Below are 20655 nucleotides of genomic sequence, written 5' to 3' on the forward strand. Positions count from 1 at the left end.
TGAAATCATCGAGAATGAATCAATTGAATGAATGATCTGATTCTGATTATATGCACTCTTCCGACTTTTGTATTTGCTCAGTTGATTGAGTCGTTTTTACTGCGTCACAAATCAAATATGTAGAATTTATGCAGAATTTATGTATCCTGTGGATCTTGTAAATAAATAATAAAGACAATTGTTTTGTATCTTAATGTCTCACCTCACGTACTTCTTCACACTTCATAAAACCTATTACTTATGATGTATGTCGTCTACTTAAAGCTGCTGTAATTACTATCCATCCATCCATCCATCTTCTTTCCGCTTATCCGGGGTCGGGTCGCGGGGGCAGCAGCCTAAGCAGGGAAACCCAGACTTCCCTCTCCCCAGCCACTTCGTCCAGCTCTTCCCGGGGGATCCCGAGGCGTTCCCAGGCCAGCCGAGAGACATAGTCTCTCCAGCGTGTCCTGGGTCTTCCCCGGGGTCTCCTACCGGTGGGACGTGCCCTGAACACCTCACGCTGTAATTACTAATCAGTTATTAACAAGAGGTCAGATGACATATTAGCATCTTTCATTGTCTGTCATTGTGGTTTTACAACTTTGCTGTTTTTATTCAGTCTCCCAGCTCACAGCAGTGGAGTTGGTGGAGACCAAACTGGAGCTTAGATTTAACCCTTTCTCGGATGAATTATGATAATCTCAGTCAGGATTTTTTTCTTAACCCTTACATACTACTCATATTCTGGCATTTCACAATATCTTCCTTATATCTCTATACATAATAGAGCAGAGAGAGTATATTCTTCAGTTTTTATGCTTTTTGTTGATTGAGAAAAAACATCAAAATCACATACTGGTTCAATGTTACATAATTTCAATTAATTACATTAAATGTGAATAAATAGTTGTTTTGTACAGTGGTTTTTGATTTTTTTTGGATAAATATGGGTCAAACACTGAACATAAATGTGTATTAGCTGCACAAAAATGTTGAATTTTTTTCCATTTTTGTATATTCGGATAGGATAGGATAAGTCATCACATTTCTGGCTAAATTGCTATTTTTTAAGGGTGTTTTTTCCTTCTTTTAAACATAAAACTGGGTCAAATTAGACCCTGAACAGTATGTAAGGGTTACGTTTCTTATTTCTCCCTTCTCTTTAGGCATGAAAGAAATATTTATATTAGTTTTTCATCACATTACATTACATTATAATAACGTAAATCACCTGATTTACATCCAAAAAAGTTACTGCAGATGAAATAGTGGTGTATGGGATGATGCATTACTGTCCAAGTGCAACTATGCCATCAAAATCCATGTATATGTAAGAAAAACTGCTTTTGAATAGCTGTCCAATGTAGGGACCACTATGCATTAAAGGGTTAAACACATCGTATGAACAGAAACATGACTAAACATGACTCATGAGTTGGCTGTATCTGTCATATAGTCTCATGGTTTTTGTACCATGTGTTTGATTTCTTGGTTTCCTGTGTTCTTCTTTTGTCGTTCAGTCCTTTTGGTCATTTTGGTTTTGCTTGTTTATACTGTTTCAGTCGTTGGTTTGAAGAACTGCCTTGCATAGCTTATGGCGTTGTGTATTTGGGTTTATCCATATCCATATGTGTTTCTTGGACGTTTAAATGTATTCTGGGTTGTGTTAAGAATTTTGTGTTCCAGATTTTCCCTCCACACCTGCCCAGCATCATGTTCGTTTCCCCAGTCTGCTGTTATCTCCACACCTGCCCTGTATTAGCCTCATCAGTCCTGCTCTGCTCCAAGTATATTTCCAATCAGTCAACTCCCAGCCTGCCCTTGTAAATTAATCATTCCCTTATTAGCACTTTCTGTATTTATGTCTTGTGTTGAAGTTCAGCTTTGTTGGATCCTCTGTTCAGTCTGTCCTGTTATGTTTGCTCTGTTTGGTTCAGTTGTGTCTTGTATTCAGTTGTTTGCTCAACCAGTCTCTGTATTTGGGGTCTGACATTATCAACTTTATAAGGTGATCATATATTACTATCGCTGCCCCCAAGTGGCCAAAAAATGTAATTGTGCAGCTTTAAAAGGACATTATTAATGATTATTTTAAATGTAATGTGACTCTTGTTGTCTGTAATATGTCTTCTCAGTCTTGTTGTTGTTGTTGTTGTCCAGCAGGTGGCGCCACTAGCACAAGCAATGTATGGTCAATAGGTTTACTACATGGGAGGACGGAGGCCTCACAAATGGAGAGTGACTAAAGTACATTTCTAAATTCGTCATGATGAATAAATGTGAGATATTTATTCCTGGAGAATTTTTAGACAAGTTTTGGTCCATAAAAGTAGAAAATGTTCCTTTCATGTATGATTCAGTTGTTTTTTTAAATCAGGCTTTGAGGTATTTTGATACTCAGCCTTTGAGAACAGTAAAAATTGGAGTTTATCTCACATTTAATTTAAGTCAGGCCTTTAACAATAAAAAACTAAATGAATTTATGAGAGATTATATCAGAAATCAATGGAAAAAGTCATCTTTGAGAATAAGATTAAAAATAGTTAATATTTTGAAACTCTGACATTTTAATTATACATTTTTTGACTAATTATCTGACAAATGTAGCTTTTCATCTCTTCATTCTCAATCGTCCAACTTATGCAGCTCATTGTTTAGATGAGCTGCATAAAATCAAAGCCCCTCCATGATGTGTCATTTCTTCTCCTCTGAGCTGACAGACCTACTTTCTGTCAGCCTGTGTCACCTCCTCTACTTCCTGTCCTCTCAAAGTGGGCTAAGATCGTCCCTGAATTGCAGAAGCCGAAGGTGGTAGAGGGGGGTTTTTGTCGAGTCCTGCTTCCCTCCTGAGCTCGTTACCACAGGGAGTTATCAGGAAGTCAGCAAGCCCTCTTCTGTCACAGTTCATTACCCCGGATTACAGGCCAAGACTTACCGAGAGCGAGAGAGGGAGGGAAGGAGAAATACACTGGCTCTCTGCTCTGTGTGTTGATGTGAAGAAAAAAAAATGCTGAGATGTAAGACACAGTTAAATTTAAGAGTAAACAGCATAAATTAAAGCCTGAGACCGTGAACAAGGTAAAATCATTACCAAGAATGTTTTCTAGCATGTTTTATTGGTATTAAATAAGATCTCTAATGATAATGAGGCCATATCAGTGCTTAAAGAAATGCAAAACATGTGCATCTGAATTTCAGAGTTTAAAAAGACTTATAGATATAGAAACAGTGGATCTTGTGCAAAAAATGGCAACCTAGAACAAGATAGAAACTCCCTGCTAAAGGAAGAAGCTCCTCAGTAAATGATTAATGAAGACATTAGTTTAAAGGATAAGTTCATGATTTTTCATGCCGGTCTTAAAACAACAGTCAGGTGTCCATATGAACAGTGAGTTTTTCCTCTCTGTAATCATTCCTCCTGTTCATACTGACTATTAAAAGATCTCCTTCAAATGTGCTTTCAATGTAAAGTGATGGAGGACAAAATCCACAGTGATTGTTTTGACCGAGAAGTTAAAAGTTGATCTGAAGATAATACAAAGCTGCAGCAGTCTGAGTTAGTCAAATAAAATGGATATCTGCCACATTTGCAGTCTTTTTGTAGTAAAATATTGATGAACAGTGATTTCCTGCTTAGCTGCAGTGAAACAAGAACAGGGAATTTGGCACTAAATATACAGTAAGCTTCATATTAGCTTCAAAGAAACTTTTAATACATTTTTGCACAGAAGGAGGACTGTGGATTCTTGCCTCCATCACTTCCATTGTAAGTGTATTATTTAGGGATCTTCTAATGGTCAGTATGAACAGGAGGAATCATTACAGCAAGAAAACTGTGTGTACATTTTTATTTACTTAAAACTGATTTGAAAACCTGTGAAGTCCGTTAATCTTTGCATTTTTGTAAGAGAAGAACCTGTTTGGTCATATGTGTAATTTAGAAAAGTTTGCATGTATAAAACTGGGCAGAATCATACATTTCATGATTGCACTTTAATGTGAACACTGTGCATTGAGAAACTTGTGGGACATAATGCTTTGGGATTTGAACTCACAACCTTTGTTGTTTTGTTTGTTTGTTTTTGTTTTTGTGGAAATGGAAAAGGGGAAACACTGAAAAAAACAACCTAAACATAAAAAGCACACACACACATAAATACACTGAAGGTAAAGGTACAAAAAACATATATTTGATACCTTAAAAAAAATAGTCTACTACATTGGTGGAAGAGCGTTTTATTACATGAGCTAAACTTCAAGGCAAAGTGCCTGAAAGTTAAATGAAGTTGAATTGCAAGAAGGAGTTCAGAGCCTTGCTTAAGACCTCTTTGTCAGAACACATATTGGACCCTGCAGACATCAAACCACCAGGCCAGCCATGGTTGCGTAACAGTGGGATCGGCGTATGACGTCACCAGACCTGAGCCAAAACCTGTCGCATCAAACACTAAAAAAAGATCTGACTCGAGGTGACGCTTAATCTGAAAGTCCCAACTGAAAGAGGCCATCAATTGAACTCAGCATGTACAGATGATGCATGACGGTAAATTGTGGATTAGCAGGATATTGAACCAATGAGGACGAGGATTGTGGCTTAGAGCCAGGCTGTAGTAACTATGCTACTGTACCTGAGCCTGAGCACAGAGGAAAACATTTCCCAAGTGTTTTAACATCTTAAGCCGACAAACTGGCACGCTGTCCACCAGAGGCAATTAAGCTCATCAAATGATTTCAGTTTTCCTTTTTGAAAGCTTTACGGTTGGCTAAACAGGTCAATTATTGGCCCTAAACACAGAACTGCAACAGTCTTCTTATCACTTCCATTGTCAATGATTTGTTGAGCAAACATCATCAACCTCAACACTTCTAATCCTGCTGATAATTCAGTTCAATTTAATTTAATACCAGAAAAATTAACTTTATCTTATGGATCTTTATAGTGAGTTTCAGCTCATTATTTAGCAGACTTTTGACACTTTACAAACATTCTGCATTTCCTTGTATTCCAGATATATTGAATATATTTAGATTTGGAACTGCTGGGCGGATAAAACAAGCAACTATTTGTTTTAATGAAGTCACCTGCAACGAACAATTATTTGGCTGATGTTTTTAAAAAAAATTTAAAAAACACTGTAAAAAAAAAAGCCACTGTACTCTACATGTTCAGCACCAAACAGCAAACAGACATAGACTAGCTGGTTAACATATTCGAGCATTTAGCAGCCAAAGAGCCAGATATTTCTCTCAGCAGTTGGTAGAGAGTAAAAAACAGAGCTAAAAGAGAGTGAATATTGGACTTTATTTTTACATTGAGTTGCCCCTCGGTATGAAATGTGCTATATAAATAAAGCTGCCTTGCCTTGCCTTACATTCAACAGGTGGACAGAAACATGACTCCAAATGATTGATAATCAGTAACTTCTGGATGTGGAAATAAACAACTGTTTGCAAAATTGATATGTCAGCATTGTGTTCACTGCCGTTATTGCATGTTTGATCATCAGTAGTGGTAAAAGGTTTATGATATTGATAAAACTGTTGCAGGAATAGCATGGTGCATTAGTAGGAACACCAAACTAATGCATCCAATTTACTGTGCTGAAGTGTTCTTAAGTAAGGAACTGGATCTTTAACAGCTCTGGAGAAGCTGATCCTGACCTCTGACCTCACTCTGCAACACAAAAAAGGGAACGAGGAGGAGAAAAAATCACCTATTCATTCATTTTGAGATCTGTTTAATATGTGATTACATCAGATTATTACACATGTGGAGGTTCCCAGTATCCACCTATACCTAGAGGAAGGGGGGATTGAAATCTTCTCCTCAAACCACAAATCAGATTACAGGATGTAAAGGGGGGCGGGACCAAATGAGATGATCTCTGATGGAAGACCAATACCTGCTTTCCTTCCTGTGGTGGTTCGACCACAAACCTCCCTCCTTTACACTGTTTGTCTGTCAGTATCCAAATATATCTGCCCTCCAGCGTTAGTCTCTGTTTCTCTATGTTTGATTCCACGGTTGTTCTTCTTTAGAAGGTGCGATCATCAGTTTAAAGTTTTGATTGATTAGAAGTGGCTGCTCACGTTTCTCAAATTCTCATTTTGAGGAAAAAACTCCTGACTCTTGATCCCACTTTTCCTCCCTGCCGTCGCTGTGTGTCAGGTGTGACGCACATATAGGCCAACCCGCTCTAATTCCCTAACGAGATTGCCCGTCCCAGGATATCCCATTAGACCCTGATTAACCGGGCTCAGCTCATTAGCTCTGACAAACCATTTCACCCCTGTCAACCTCCGCTGCAGACTATCATTCCCCCCTCTCCTTCATCACCGTCAAAAAACATGTGCTGCAATGCCAGGAAGCAGAATATTATGCCACCTCACTGTGTCGCAGTACACTGGAAACAATCACGTCTCCTGGAAATCAAACCAGAAGTTAATTAATGTGTCAAATTTAAGAATTAGAGGTTGTAAATTACTTGATTTGTGTCTTTAAAAGGTGTAAAAGTTGTTGGAATGAGACCAAATATGATTTTTACTTTCATTTGACTTAAATATTTTTCTTTGTTCTTTTATTGAAAACCTTAAACTGATTGAAACTTCTTGTTCATAGCATGAAACAAGAGTCATAATTAATGAGTTGCACGGTTCATGTGGTCCTTTCTTCTTTTGTTTGTGCAACAGGTGTCATTTCTTTCTTTAAAACCTCCACAATCTTTTTTCCTCCACTCTCATATTCTCACATTTCATGTCCACCTGTTGCCTTTCTCTTCCCGTCTTGTTCTTTCATTTCTTCACCTGCCGGCTTTTGACCTCATAACCTGATTTTCTACCTCCAATCGGTTTACCTACCTCTTCTCGCCATGCTCCCTCCCTCTCTCTCTCTCTCTCTCTCTCTCTCTCTCTCTCTCTCTCTCTCTCTCTCTCTCTCTCTCTCTCTCTCTCTCTCTCTCTCTCGTTCCCTCTCTATTTCCATCTTTGAGCTTTATCCCTTCATCCCTTATCTGCTTCATCCCCTCCAATCCTCATCTGTTCTTCAGTGTGGAGGAAGGGAAAGAGAAAGAGAGAGTTTTTCACAAGTAAGCTGCTATCAGTCTGCCGTCGGAGGAGCCAGCGAGCAGGTTGCATCCTGGGATTGTGGAATCTAAACGAGCTCAAAGGAAAACGAAGAGCCGGAGGGTCCTGAGACAGGAACTGCACAGGTGCAGAAGAAGAAGTGAGAAGGCACCACATTTTGTGTGGAAAGGTGAGTTTCTTCTTGAATGCGTCTGATGCTGCTGTCTCTACAGGTGTTTCCTCTGCTGTTGGAGCTGCACCGTCTTACTTTGTGAGGGTTTCACTGAAGGAAATGGATTATTGTTTTGTGAGATTTCAAAAAACAGGAAATGGATTTTTTTGCTTCCAAGTGCAACACTGGACCAGACTGATGGAAAACTTATGTTTGCCATGAAATGTGGCTGCAGCTGGTGCATTTGCAGTGATTTTGTAGCATGAAGTTTCTTTTAAGGTTCAGTCTTAAGTTATTTATTAAAAATAAGCAGTCAGCAGTTATGCAGAAAGCTGCTGATGCTTTTTAGGAGCATCATGACGCGTCGGTTCCTTTTGCACAATACAATAATTTATCGATCCTGTGTTTGATTGCATCCAAAGTAATGATTGCTAAAACCCTTTTAAGGTGATCTTTGGATTGTAGGGAAGCTGCCAAAGAGGATTGGTGCCTCAGGTGTGGCAGTAGTAAGCTGCATCCTGATCTCAACCTCATGCAGGTTTCTCTCTACAGTAGACACTTTTGTTTCTTCCTGATGCAAACTTCAATCTGAGTTCTGGAAAGTGCAGGATACAGCAGACATATGTATGAGTGGGAGAGAGAAACACACCATCATTTCCTTCACACAGGACAGTAGAGGAGGGGTGGATGTCATGTAGCCTGACGTTTGACTTGAACAGACCCTCCAACATCTCCCACCGTCTACGTCACCCTCCCTCCCTCTCCCTCTGATCCCGAGGTAAAGAGCAGTCAGTAATCGGATGACAGAAGATTTGACGGGTAAAGCTTCCCTTAAGATCTCCTGCCGGGATTTAAAGCCCTGTAGCAACCTCCACCTTCACCCTCTTCATCACCGCCTCTCCTATGTCCTCCACCCTGCATCCTGTCACAGGTTCAAGCTGCTACCTGCCACATCCTCAACCTTCACCTCTGCTGTTTAACAGATCTTTGACCTCTTTATTCAAGACATAAAGTAAATGTAGGGCTACAAGTAAAGATTATTTCCATCAGTGATTCATAATTTCATCATTGTCTCTATTTATTGATTCATCGTTAAGGCTATAAAAACTTTCCAAGGTCTTGAAATTGCTTGATGTGTTTCCAAACCCCCCCAAATATTGAATTCAATGATATGAAATAGAGACAAGCAGGACATCCTCAAATTTGAGAAGCTGGAATCTGCAAACGTTTTTCATCATCACTTGATAAATAAGTGATTCTCAATGGTTTTCTTTTTGTCTTGCAAACTGTAGTGTTGCATAGACAACTTTTAATTAAGAAGTGGTTGAAGATTTTCATCATGCATGGCCTACAACTTTCAAAAATGTGTCTTTTTTTTCTATTAAGAGGCTATGAAGAAGATTTGAAATGATAATCGTGAATTGTCCTCATGAGTATTAACAGTGATATTTCCCTGTGGTCTCTGGCAGAAGAAGGTTGTAGTTTTGAAAGAGTTCCTTGTCGGCTTGCAGAGTCGTGCATAGAGGTAATTGGTGTTAAATTAGTCAGACGTCAGTATCCAATTACAGAGTATTAGGCACGTATACTGAATACTGCAGGAAGAGATTTTGTGGAATTAAATTTACTTTAAAGAAAAGGAACAAGGGTCAGATTGTAAAGATGTTTAAAGACAACAAAGGCGATGTTAGAGACACTTGACTCTTGCTTTCTGGCTGTTGCTTGACTTTTAATGTTGGGGACTGAAAATAACTGTCCCTCTGCATTGCCAGTTTACCAGCCCCCCACCCACCCCCAAAGTTAAAGTTAAGTGCAACCTGAACATGTTCTTGTGTTTCCTCTTCAAAATCTGACACTGATCCGATGTCACAATGGCTGAGATGAGATGGCAGCAAACTCTTCTCATTTTCCATATCTCACAGTTTGCAGAGACAGTCCAAAATTCTGATGCAACATTAAAGTAATATCAGTAAGTAATGTCAGATTAAGTAAGTGAAAAGAGGAATTTAAACTGATTTCAACCCTTACACTGAGCTTTAAAAGTCAGCTGCACAGTCCTGGGATTACAAGTTAAGTTTTAGCTCCTTTCCTTCCTTCTTTCTGTATTTCTTGCTATCGATCTCTTACCCTCCATCCCCACTCTGTACATCATAAGTGGAGCAGTGTGCAAGGGATTATAACAGTCAGGTATGTGTCTAATCTTTCCTCTAGTCTGGATGCTGTGTGACTTTATGTGCCAGTAAAGTCATCCATTTTTGAGAAGACTTTACATGCATGGTGCAAGAACAAAAAGAGATGTTCTGCATCATCTAATCATTTGAGTTCAGATTTTTTTTTCTGTTCCCAGGGTGAAGAATAAAGTTTCATGCTCAACTTTCATGCTCTATTTCTCCTTTTTTTTGTACCCCCTCACATATTTCTTTTTCTTCTTCTCTCTCTTTCCTTTTTGCAGAGTGACAGTTTTGTTTTCCCGCCTGTAACATCCCCTAGCGACTGTCGCCATGGCATCTGAGAAAGCTGAAATGGATGCGCTGAAAAAGGAGTGCGATGGCCTCCGTACACAGATTGAGGTGAGCACTTCCTGCACTGGACAGTATAAATGAAATTAAAAGAAAATATCTAATAGATTTGAGTGTACAAACACATTTTGTGCTGCTAAAGGTCTGTAAAACCTGTTGAACAGCATGAAGCTTGATTACACAAAACTGACTAAATAAAATCCATCAGGCCACCAAATGAAAACCGGTTTACAGGTGTGAGAGCGAATAAAAAAACGATGAGAACAACTATTACTACTAGCACTAGTACAACTTCTAACGTAGCTGCTACTACTTCTACCACTAATACTACTGGTTCTGTTACTAATGCTGTTAATATAGTACTAAAACTACTGCTACTGCTACTTAGACAGAGCGGCACCATGCTGAGCACAGCATGACTATGTAAAAATACATCGCCTACTAACATGGACTTAACTTACTGTAATACTGCATACTACATCGCTCATAATACTGCAGTACTTTTACTGTAATACTGCATACTACATCGCTCATAATACTGCAGTACTTTTACTGTAATACTGCATACTACATCACTCATAATACTGCAGTACTCATACTGTAATACTGCATACTACATCACTCATAATACTGCAGTACTTTTACTGTAATACTGCATACTACATCACTCATAATACTGCAGTACTTTTACTGTAATACTGCATACTACATCACTCATAATACTGCAGTACTTTTACTGTAATACTCCATACTACATCACTCATAATACTGCAGTACTTTTACTGTAATACTGCATACTACATCACTCATAATACCTCAGTACTTTTATTATAATACTGCATACTACATCGCTCATAATACTGCAGTACTTTTACTGTAATACTGCATACTACATCGCTCATAATACTGCAGTACTTTTACTGTAATACTGCATACTACATCGCTCATAACACTGAAGTACTTTTACTGTAATACTGCATACTACATCACTCATAATACTGCAGTACTTTTACTGTAATACTGCATACTACATCGCTCATAATACTGCAGTACTTTTACTGTAATACTGCATACTACCACCTAAATATTCGCTCTGTTCTTCTTTCTCCCCAACATGTAATTCCCCATGCTACCACCAGGCGGCCCGCAAGGCTGTGAACGACGGCACCATGGCGTCGGCTTCAGGGGGCGTAGAGGCAGTTGGCAGAGTTCAGCTGAAGCAGAGGAAGACACTCAAGGGTCATCTGGCCAAAATCTATTCCATGCACTGGGCAGCTGACTCCAGGTGAGGACCAACAGCTGCACAGGAGTACACTGCATCACCCCACTTCATCTAATATAAGAGAAGACTACACTAATACATGAGTAGAGCAGTATAGAGTAATATAAGAGTAGTATAGACTAATATAGAGCCGTATAGACTAATATAGAGCAGTATAGAGTAATATAAGAGTAGTATAGACTAATATAAAGCAGTATAGACTAATATAAGAGTAGTATGGACTAATATAGAGTAGTATAGACTAATATAAGAGTAGTATAGACTAATATAGAGTAAAGTAATATAGAGTAGTATACACTAATATAGAGCAGTATAGACTAATATAAGAGTAGTATAGACTAATATATAGTAAAGTAATATAGAGTAGTATAGACTAATATAGAGTAGTATAGATTAATATAAGAATAGTATAGACTAATATAGAGTAGTATAGACTAATATAGAGTAGTATAGACTAATATAAGAGTAGTATAGACTAATATAAAGCAGTATATACTAATATAAGAGTAGTATAGACTAATATAGAGTAGTATAGACTAATATAAGAATAGTATAGACTAATATAGAGTAGTATAGACTAATATAAGAGTAGTATAGACTAATATAAAGCAGTATATACTAATATAAGAGTAGTATAGACTAATATAGAGTAGTATAGACTAATATAAGAGTAGTATGGACTAATATAGAGTAGTATAGACTAATATAAGAGTAGTATAGACTAATATAGAGTAGTATAGACTAATATAGAGTAGTGTAGACTAATATAGAGTAGTATAGACTAATATAGAGTAGTATAGACTAATATAGAGTAGTATAGACTAATTTAAGAGTAGTATAGACTAATATAGAGTAGTATAGACTAATTTAAGAGTAGTATAGACTAATATAGGGTAGTATAGACTAATATAGAGCAGTATAGACTAATATAGGGTAGTATAGACTAATATAAGAGTAGTGTAGACTAATATAGAGTAGTATAGACTAATATAGAGCAGTATAGACTAATATAGAGTAGTATAGACTAATTTAAGAGTAGTATAGACTAATATAGAGTAGTGTAGACTAATATAGAGTAGTATAGACTAATATAGAGCAGTATAGACTAATATAGAGTAGTATAGACTAATATACGAGTAGTATAGACTAATATAGAGTAGTATAGACTAATATAAGAGTAGTATAGACTAATATAGAGCAGTATAGACTAATATAAAGCAGTATAAACTAATATAAGAGTAGTATAGACTAATATAGAGCAGTATAGACTAATATAGAGTAGTATGGACTAATATAGAGTAGTATACACTAATATAGAGTAGTATAGACTAATATAAGAGTAGTATAGACTAATATAGAGTAGTATAGACTAATTTAAGAGTAGTATAGACTAATATAGGGTAGTATAGACTAATATAAGAGTAGTATAGACTAATATAAGAGTAGTATAGACTAATATAGGGTAGTATAGACTAATATAGAGTAGTATAGACTAATATACGAGTAGTATAGACTAATATAGAGTAGTATAGACTAATATAAGAGTAGTATAGACTAATATAGAGCAGTATAGACTAATATAAAGCAGTATAGACTAATATAAGAGTAGTATAGACTAATATAGAGCAGTATAGACTAATATAGAGTAGTATGGACTAATATAGAGTAGTATACACTAATATAGAGTAGTATAAACTAATATAAGAGTAGTATAGACTAATATAGAGTAGTATAGACTAATTTAAGAGTAGTATAGACTAATATAGGGTAGTATAGACTAATATAAGAGTAGTATAGACTAATATAAGAGTAGTATAGACTAATATAGAATAGTATAGACTAATATAGAGTAAAGTAATATAAGAGTCATACAGGTGTTTTTCTGAGGCAGGAAATGATCTGATTGGTCCATCAGTGGGAAGAGACATATAGATACAGTTATTTGGGTTGTATTTTTACATCAAAACAATACATTTAATGATAATGATTAAGGACACATGTACTTTTATGAACATATACTAGAGATACATATAATAGAGATTCCTCCTTAGTAAACAAAAAAAGGAACATTTTAGTTTGAACTGGAACATTTTGTCTAAATGAAGTCTTATGAATGCTGAATTGTTAATTGGCGAGACTATATTCATGAATCAAATCTATCCAGTGGTTGTGGCTGTTGTTCTTCTCTGTCTATCTTGGATTTCAGAGCCAATTAAGATTTAAGACAATTAAGATTTAAATCGTCTTCAAACCAACTGACTCTCTCAAATCTCTCTCACAGGCAAATGGTCAGTGCATCACAGGATGGCAAGCTTCTCGTCTGGGACGCCTTCACAGGAAACAAGGTACGAAAATGCAAATATTACAAAGTTTCTACCTGATTTCTGATGATTTCTCAGTACAGAAAAATGATCAATTGCTTAGTTAGTTTAGTTAGTTTCTTAGGACTTGAACTGGTTGTTCAGTAGGTAGGCCATCTTACCTTTAGGAGCTTCTAATCCTAAAATAATTAGATTAGTTTGGATTTCAGTGGTGAGTTAAGTATCCAGTGATGGTCTGACTTCTGTTTCCACCTTGTCAGGGATGAAAACATGGCAGCTAAAGGTTGTAAATTGTCCTAAACTAAATTTCTGCTTCTCCAGTTGGTTGCTGTGCCACTAAAGTCTGCCTGGGTGATGAGCGTCGCCTTCGCCCCCTCTGGTAACATGGTGGCCAGTGGTGGTCTGGATAACATGTGTACTGTGTACAACATCAAGGCTGCCAGCCCCAAGACCCTCAGGGAGCTGGACGCACACACAGGTGAGGACGAGACCATTTCAACACCCTAAAGGGGAAAAATTAGTATTCAAAGCTTTTGGAGGGAGAGATTGACCGATGGAGAAGGAGACCAAATACTTGTCTCTCTCTCACTCTTTCTCTTTCTCTCCCAGGTTACCTGTCTTGTGCCCGTTTCCTTAGCGACAGTGAGATCCTCACAGCTTCTGGTGACACCACCTGGTGAGTTTATTCATCACATGTGCTTATAATAGAAAAGACACAGTATTAAAATTGCAGAAAAGTAATTCCAATTTTTCTGCTTGAGACGTTTTTTTCCAACCTGACCAGAAAACAATTCTTTGAAAAAACAATGAATACATATTGTGGTCATATTTAAACCATTCAGATATTGAAAATTGTACAAAATGTTGTCAATCAGCAGCTTCTGTGCAAAATATTATTTAAAAGACTTAGACATGTTGTTGAAATAAAACTCAGGCTGTTTTGTAAATAGATGGTTTATTACAGTAAAGTTATTATATATATAAATTATATATTATTTGTAGGTTATTATGTAATGGTTTTACTGGTCCGGCCCACCTGAGATCAAACTGGGCTGTATGTGGCCCTTGAATTCAATGAGTTTGTTCCCCCTGTTGAATGTGAAATAATTGCACTGGCCTCATTTGTTGATAAGTCAACTGTTTGTTCCAATACACAAATATAAAGTTTACAATATATGTTGACAATATCCTCTTTTGGCAAATAGCAGACAAAAGATTCTCATTAGAAAACAATGGATGGATAATAATGGAAAAAAAACTACAAATACTAAATTCTAATTTCAGTTACACTTAAAAATCTCAAAAAGTGTGCATGGATAAAACTTTCTTTTTTAAAGAGACAAGATTTGTAAGGGACTTGAGGACAGTTAGATCCAATCCAAATTGAACCAAAGTTATAATAAGATAACAATAATCTTTATTTATAGAGTAGTTTTCAAAACACCCAATACCCACAAAATGTTTTAGGACAGCAAAAATATTCAAATATTACGATTCGATGCGATACGATACAATACAATACGATACGATACGATACGATACGATATACTTTATTGTCCCCTCGGGGAAATTTGTCTTGGACTCAAGCTGATACATAAGTAAATTACCTCCAATACAAAAACCTAAACAAAAACAACACATAGAAACATCCACATATTGCATGTACCCCCACAGAGTATATTGCATAACCCACAGATTGCATATCTCCCATATTGCACATATTCCAGTGGAAAGATAAAAAGATAAAAACACCATTGCACGAACCCTTAGCCTCACTTAGCACCATTCATGAGTCGAATTGCGGTTGGTACAAATGAGTATTTGAGAGATAACAATAGAGAGAGAACAACAACACTTACAGCAGCATTACGCTCTATAATAACCTTGCATTTCATCCCTCCGTCCTCTCCCTCAGCTGTCTGTGGGATCTGGAGACTGGCAAGCAGAAGATAATGTTCACCAACCACATTGGAGACTGCATGTCGCTGGCTCTGTCCTCCGACATGAACACCTTCGTCTCCGGAGCCTGCGACTCTCTGGCCAAGCTGTGGGACATTAGGGACGGCACCTGCAAGCAGACCTTCAGCGGACACACCAGTGACATCAACGCCATCTCTGTGAGGCCTCCACGAAGCATCACATCACACATTCAGTTTACTAACATTATAGTGCATATACATAAGCAGTGCCCTAAAAATGAATGGAAATTTGGACTAATTAAACAGTCGGTTTAATCATTGTCAGGCTTAAAAATCTAAATGTACAGCTTATTATTGAGTTAACTATTGAATGACTATCATGAAAGGAGTAGTGAGTGAGTGAACAAGATTTCAGACACTGCTCGAGATTTATTGTCGTATTGTCCGCCTCTCCTCTCTTCAGTTCTTCCCCAACGGAAACGCCATCGTCACAGGCTCCGATGACTGCGCCTGCAAGATGTACGACCTGCGCTCTGACCAGGAGGTGAACGGCTACCAGGACACCAGCCTGAACGCCGGCATCACGTCTTTGGCTCTCTCCAACTCAGGCCGCCTCATCTTCGCCGGTTACGACGACTTCAACTGCCACATCTGGGACTCACTGAAGGCAGAGAAAGTTGGTGAGTGATGACGATGAAGTATAGCAAAGTAGGAAACATAAAAGAGCCCAAAATGTTGCTTTAAGGAGCAGTGTGAAGGATTTAGTGGCTTTAGTGAGGCTGCAGATTGGAACCAACTGAATACCCCTCCTGTCATCCTCCAAGCATTAAGAAAAACCAGTCAGTCTTTTGTTTGTCCGTTCTGGGCTACTGTAGAAACATAGTAGGCTCATTCTAAGGTAACAAATACAGTTCTTATTTTTGGGTGACTTTACCCTATTTAAAACTTTCTTATGACTATTATTAAGCCCAATCTGCTAGATGCTACTAAATTCTACAAACTGCACCTTTAAGATTGTTGAATTCACTAAAACTAAAGGCCTGATTTACTAAGATCCCAAATAAAGGGTACTAAATTGCATTCACAGTGCAATACATTGCGTTTTTCAGGTGATCTAAGAATAACTGTGTAAATGTAAACAGGTGCAACAGGTGCAGACAGCAGTATTTAAATGAGAGTTTTGTGTCTTAATGGAGAGTTTGGACGAGCAGAAAGCTGCAAGAGCAAAATGAAATGTGATCAGGTTCTAGTGGAAGAGGTTAACTAATATATTGAGTTATAACAACAACTAATATTACCAGAAAAACCCACATATGGGAGATTATAAGTGACAAAGTCAATGCTTTTAGTAAAACCAGAAATATTCCTCCAAAATTATTAACACAGGTGGAAAAAATCCATCCTGTGTGTATCCTGTCATTGTGCCTCTGTCTCCTCGTCTCCATAGTAACAGCCGGTTAATACCTGCCCTTCAAACTTATTATATATAGACACAGTTACCATCACTAAAATTCTCTTTCTTTCTTTCTTTCATTCTTTCTTTCTTTCATTCTTTCTTTGATTCCTTCTCCATGCCCTCCCATCGCCTCACCTTTTAATCCTTTCCTTCATTCCGTCCTTTTCCATGCGCTTTCGTCCCTCACATCTTCCCCTTTTCTTCGCTTTCTTTTCCATCACCCTTCCATTCCTCTCTTTCTCTACTTTTCTTTTCCTTTCTATTAATTTCCCACTATTCCTTTTCTCTCTATCCTCTCCTCTGCTTCTCTTCTCTCCTTTTCTTTCTTTCTTTCTTTCTTTCTTTCTTTCTTTCTTTCTTTCCATCCACCCCTTCCTTCCTTCCTCCAGGTGTGCTGTCCGGCCACGACAACAGGGTGAGCTGCACCGGGGTCCCCGAAGACGGTATGGGCGTCTGCACAGGATCCTGGGACAGCTTCCTGAAACTCTGGAACTGAGTCGTCCTGGTGAAGAAAAACACCAGGAGAAGGGATGGAGGAGGAGGAGGAGTAGGAGGAGAAGGAGGAGAGGAAGAGGAGGAAAAGGGTGGGAGATGGGGAGGATAAGAAGTGGAAGAGAAGAAAAGTTGGAGGAGATTTCATGCAGATGTTTTTTTGGCTCTCTTTCTCCCTTCCTCTCTACTTCTTCCTCATTTATGTATGCAAACTATGAGAGGCTGCAAGTGAGTCACGTTGTATAAATGGCATCAGGAACACAGTGCACGATGCATCACGCTGTATGTTCAAGAGAGTTTTATTGTTGAGGCAAAATCTAAACAACACCAACAACAACAAAAAAAAAAATAGCACATTATTCAAAATGATTATCGAGCATTAAATAAAGCTCTTATTTTGACAATGTTGTTTAAACACATATAGATTTTTGACAATAAAAAGAAGAAAAGAACACATGAATACTGAACAAGACTGTAGGATTTACAGATTTATTTTTATTATATTTGAGATCTTTGACCTGTAAAAGAGCCCTGCACTTATTTAGACGAAAAGATCGAGATGTAAATTTATTTGTATTTTATAGTTTTAAACACATTAGGATGGAGAGTTGATGTACAGTGTCATTTCTTTTTCCTTTTTTTTTTTCTTTTTTTCTTTTTTTTTGGGGGGGGGGCTCTACATATATATGTGTGTGTACCAATGGAGAAGAGCGAGAGTAGCGCTGCCACCTTTGATCCTCTGCCGTCCCATGATGAACCCAGACGAATGAAGGCTTGTAAAAACACTCTGTAAAGACCTGTAAACTTAATTTTAATCCCCCCCCCCTCCCCCTTCCTGTGTTCAGCTGCATTTTGTAGTACTTTTACACTTGTGCAGTTCCTCTGTAAAAAGACAAAATGTTTGTTGAAAATCTTTCTAATAAACATAGAATTCTGCATTAACCCCATGTCAGAGTCTGTGTGTCTCTGTCTCATAATTGGCCTCTATATTATGAAAAATAAGACATTCACAATCACTATTTTATGGTCCAGGAGAACATTTTATAGAATATGATGAATACGTGTGATGTATGAATGCTGATTTTTCAAATAAACACAGATCAAATTTGTACATTTGCATCAGGCGGGGAGTTCCGGTCCTCTGAAATGAGGCCAACGCGGAAGTAACTTAAAACTGCATTCTATCAAAAGGCCACCAGGGGGCGACCGTTTTGGTGTCAAAAGGACTTCCGTCTCTATACAAGTCTATGGGGAATTCACCAACTTCTCACTTGATTTCTAACCTCAGTAAACGTTTTCAAAATGTGTTTATGGTCTCAATCGCTAGTTTAAAGCCTTCTTCAATGCAGTATGATGTTCATTTGGGACATTTTGGCCTCCCTGATTTTATATGTGACGTTAAAGCAGGGTATGCATTAGGGCGTGGTTACGTCGTGATTGAAGGGTTGATTGGTTCACAGGTTCAGGAGGGCGCCTCATGCCCCTCCTGATGCCCATATAAGTAGAATCCCTGTTTTTATTTTTCTGAGCATGCACCTGAAATTTTCAAGATGGCGCTGCTCAGATAAAAACGTGCGTCAGCTGTACAAAAATTATACATTTTATTTTTGAGTCAAATTAGGAAATGTCCGGCTAAGAGAAATGTTTAATAGCGTTTTCACAGCTCTCAAATGTAAAACGCAGAACAGTATGTAAGGGGAAAAGGGTTACACTCATCATAAATGAGCCAAACATGGCCGTCTTCACCTCCTACAGGGGCCTGGGGCAAAGGTTTGTCGTTGGGCCCCTGTTGACCCTCCCTATACATAGTCGTACTACTGAAATGATGACGATTGGCAACTGATTCAATCATTTAGGCATTTTTTTAATGCACAAATTCTCTAGTATCAGCTTCTCAAACATGAATATTTGCTAGTTTTCCCATTTATCCATGATAGTAAACTCCATATCTTTGTGTTTTTGACTGTTTGTCGGACAAAACAAGTCATCTAAATATGTTCATTTAGGTTTCAAGGAGTATTAATTGGCATTTTTCACTGTTTTAAGCTGTTCTCCCAAGAAATACCACAACAGTCAGCAATGATATCAGATTTCAGTCAGCAAAAAAACAACTTGTTATGTTTGAGTAACAGATGCCGTCTAGCAGTTGTAGTAATTGTGACCCAGAGCAGTTCAGATGACCTATATTTATGTGACAAATGTCCTCATTCAGAGGAGGATGGAGGCATTCAGCCAACAGTGGATTTTGCCACAGGAGACCACTGTTTGTTTCCTGTTTTCAACCGCAAGTTGTTAAAAAAGCAAATCTACGATCATCCACCAACCTCAACCCTCTGGTTATTATTGAAGCCATGATGGAAAAGGTGGCCTAAATGAACCCCTCGTTGTCCTCGAGGTCAAGGAAGGAAGGGAGGAAGAAGGAAGGAAAGGAGGAAAGAAGGGAGGAAGAAGGAAGGAAAGGGGGGAGGGAGGAAGGGAGGAAGGAAGAAGGAAGGAAAGGAGGAAGGAAGGAAGGAAGGAGAGAAGGAAGGAAGGAAGTAAAGGGAGGACAAAAAGGGAGGAAAAAGGGAGGAAAGGAAAGGAAGGAAGGACGGAGGAAAGAAGGAAGGAGGGAAGGGAGGAAAGAGGAAAGAAGGAAGGGGGGAAGGTAGGGGGAGGAAGGAGGGAAGGAAAGAAGGAGGGGAGGAAGGAAAGGAAGGAAGGAAGGAGGGAAGGAAAGAACGAGGGAGGGAGGAAGGAAAGGAAGGAAGGAAGGAAGGATAGAAGGAACAGTCAAAACAGACGGTGTCAATTTGACCCAGGACGACGACACGAAGGTTAAGATAAATGATGTCATCCGCATTGGTAAAAAAATGTATGGTTATATACTAACAATGTACACACTGAAAAAATGATTGATTATTAAAGAAAATAATAGTTTATAACGGTTGGTTGCAGCCTTGCAGTAATGGAATAATACTACTTCAGTGTTCTGTGTGCAGCTTGATAAAACACAACAAATGAGCTCAATAGAAACTAAAACTAATAAAGTATTCAGTATAGATTTTGACAGAGAGTCCTTCTCTGCAAGACCAGAACCAAAACATAGAGGATGGCAGTTCAGATTGGAGAAATGTTTAGCATATTTAATCAAGTAATCAAATTATGCAGTCCCAAATGTTGAGTAAATCTGGGCCTTCTGGGGCTTCTGGGCATTTGCCAGCGTTGCCCAGTTGGAAATCCAGCCCTCCCTGCTGAAACAGGCATGTACAACAACAAAATGTGTCATTGCAGCTGCAGCACAAAACAGTCTGGAGGGAGGTTTTGTTCACAAGGTCGACACATATATCATCATCAGCAGCATCAGCAGTAGCATGAGTCAGACCTGAACACAAGAGCAGGGAGCACGCACAAACGCTGGCTGGGAGTCATTTAATCAACAAAACCTAAATATTACAGTCTAAGTTTTAGATG

The 20655-nt window shown here is 38.2% G+C and overlaps 1 protein-coding gene across 1 annotated transcript; it reads left to right on the forward strand.

The window, feature by feature from the left end:
- The first annotated feature begins 9714 nt into the window (after positions 1-9714).
- gnb3b (guanine nucleotide binding protein (G protein), beta polypeptide 3b) lies at positions 9715-17206 on the forward strand. The gene is made up of 8 exons (XM_062435753.1): positions 9715-9783; positions 10872-11017; positions 13296-13359; positions 13657-13813; positions 13945-14011; positions 15251-15452; positions 15718-15934; positions 17100-17206. The coding sequence occupies exons 1-8, from the start codon at positions 9715-9717 to the stop codon at positions 17204-17206; spliced, it is 1029 nt and encodes a 342-aa protein (XP_062291737.1).
- The last annotated feature ends 3449 nt before the right edge of the window (positions 17207-20655 follow it).

This window comes from Scomber scombrus, chromosome 16, assembly GCF_963691925.1.
Source record: "Scomber scombrus chromosome 16, fScoSco1.1, whole genome shotgun sequence".
In the NCBI taxonomy this organism is placed as follows: domain Eukaryota; kingdom Metazoa; phylum Chordata; class Actinopteri; order Scombriformes; family Scombridae; genus Scomber; species Scomber scombrus.

What these genes read in the sequence shown, in the direction of transcription:
- gnb3b (XM_062435753.1), top strand. Translation starts at nt 9,715, where the DNA reads ATGGCATCTGAGAAAGCTGAAATGGATGCGCTGAAAAAGGAGTGCGAT. An exon ending in CACTGGGCAGCTGACTCCAG is followed by an intron (nt 11,018 to 13,295) that starts GTGAGGACCAAC and finishes TCTCTCTCACAG; the next exon opens with GCAAATGGTCAGTGCATCAC. An exon ending in ACTGAAGGCAGAGAAAGTTG is followed by an intron (nt 15,935 to 17,099) that starts GTGAGTGATGAC and finishes TCCTTCCTCCAG; the next exon opens with GTGTGCTGTCCGGCCACGAC.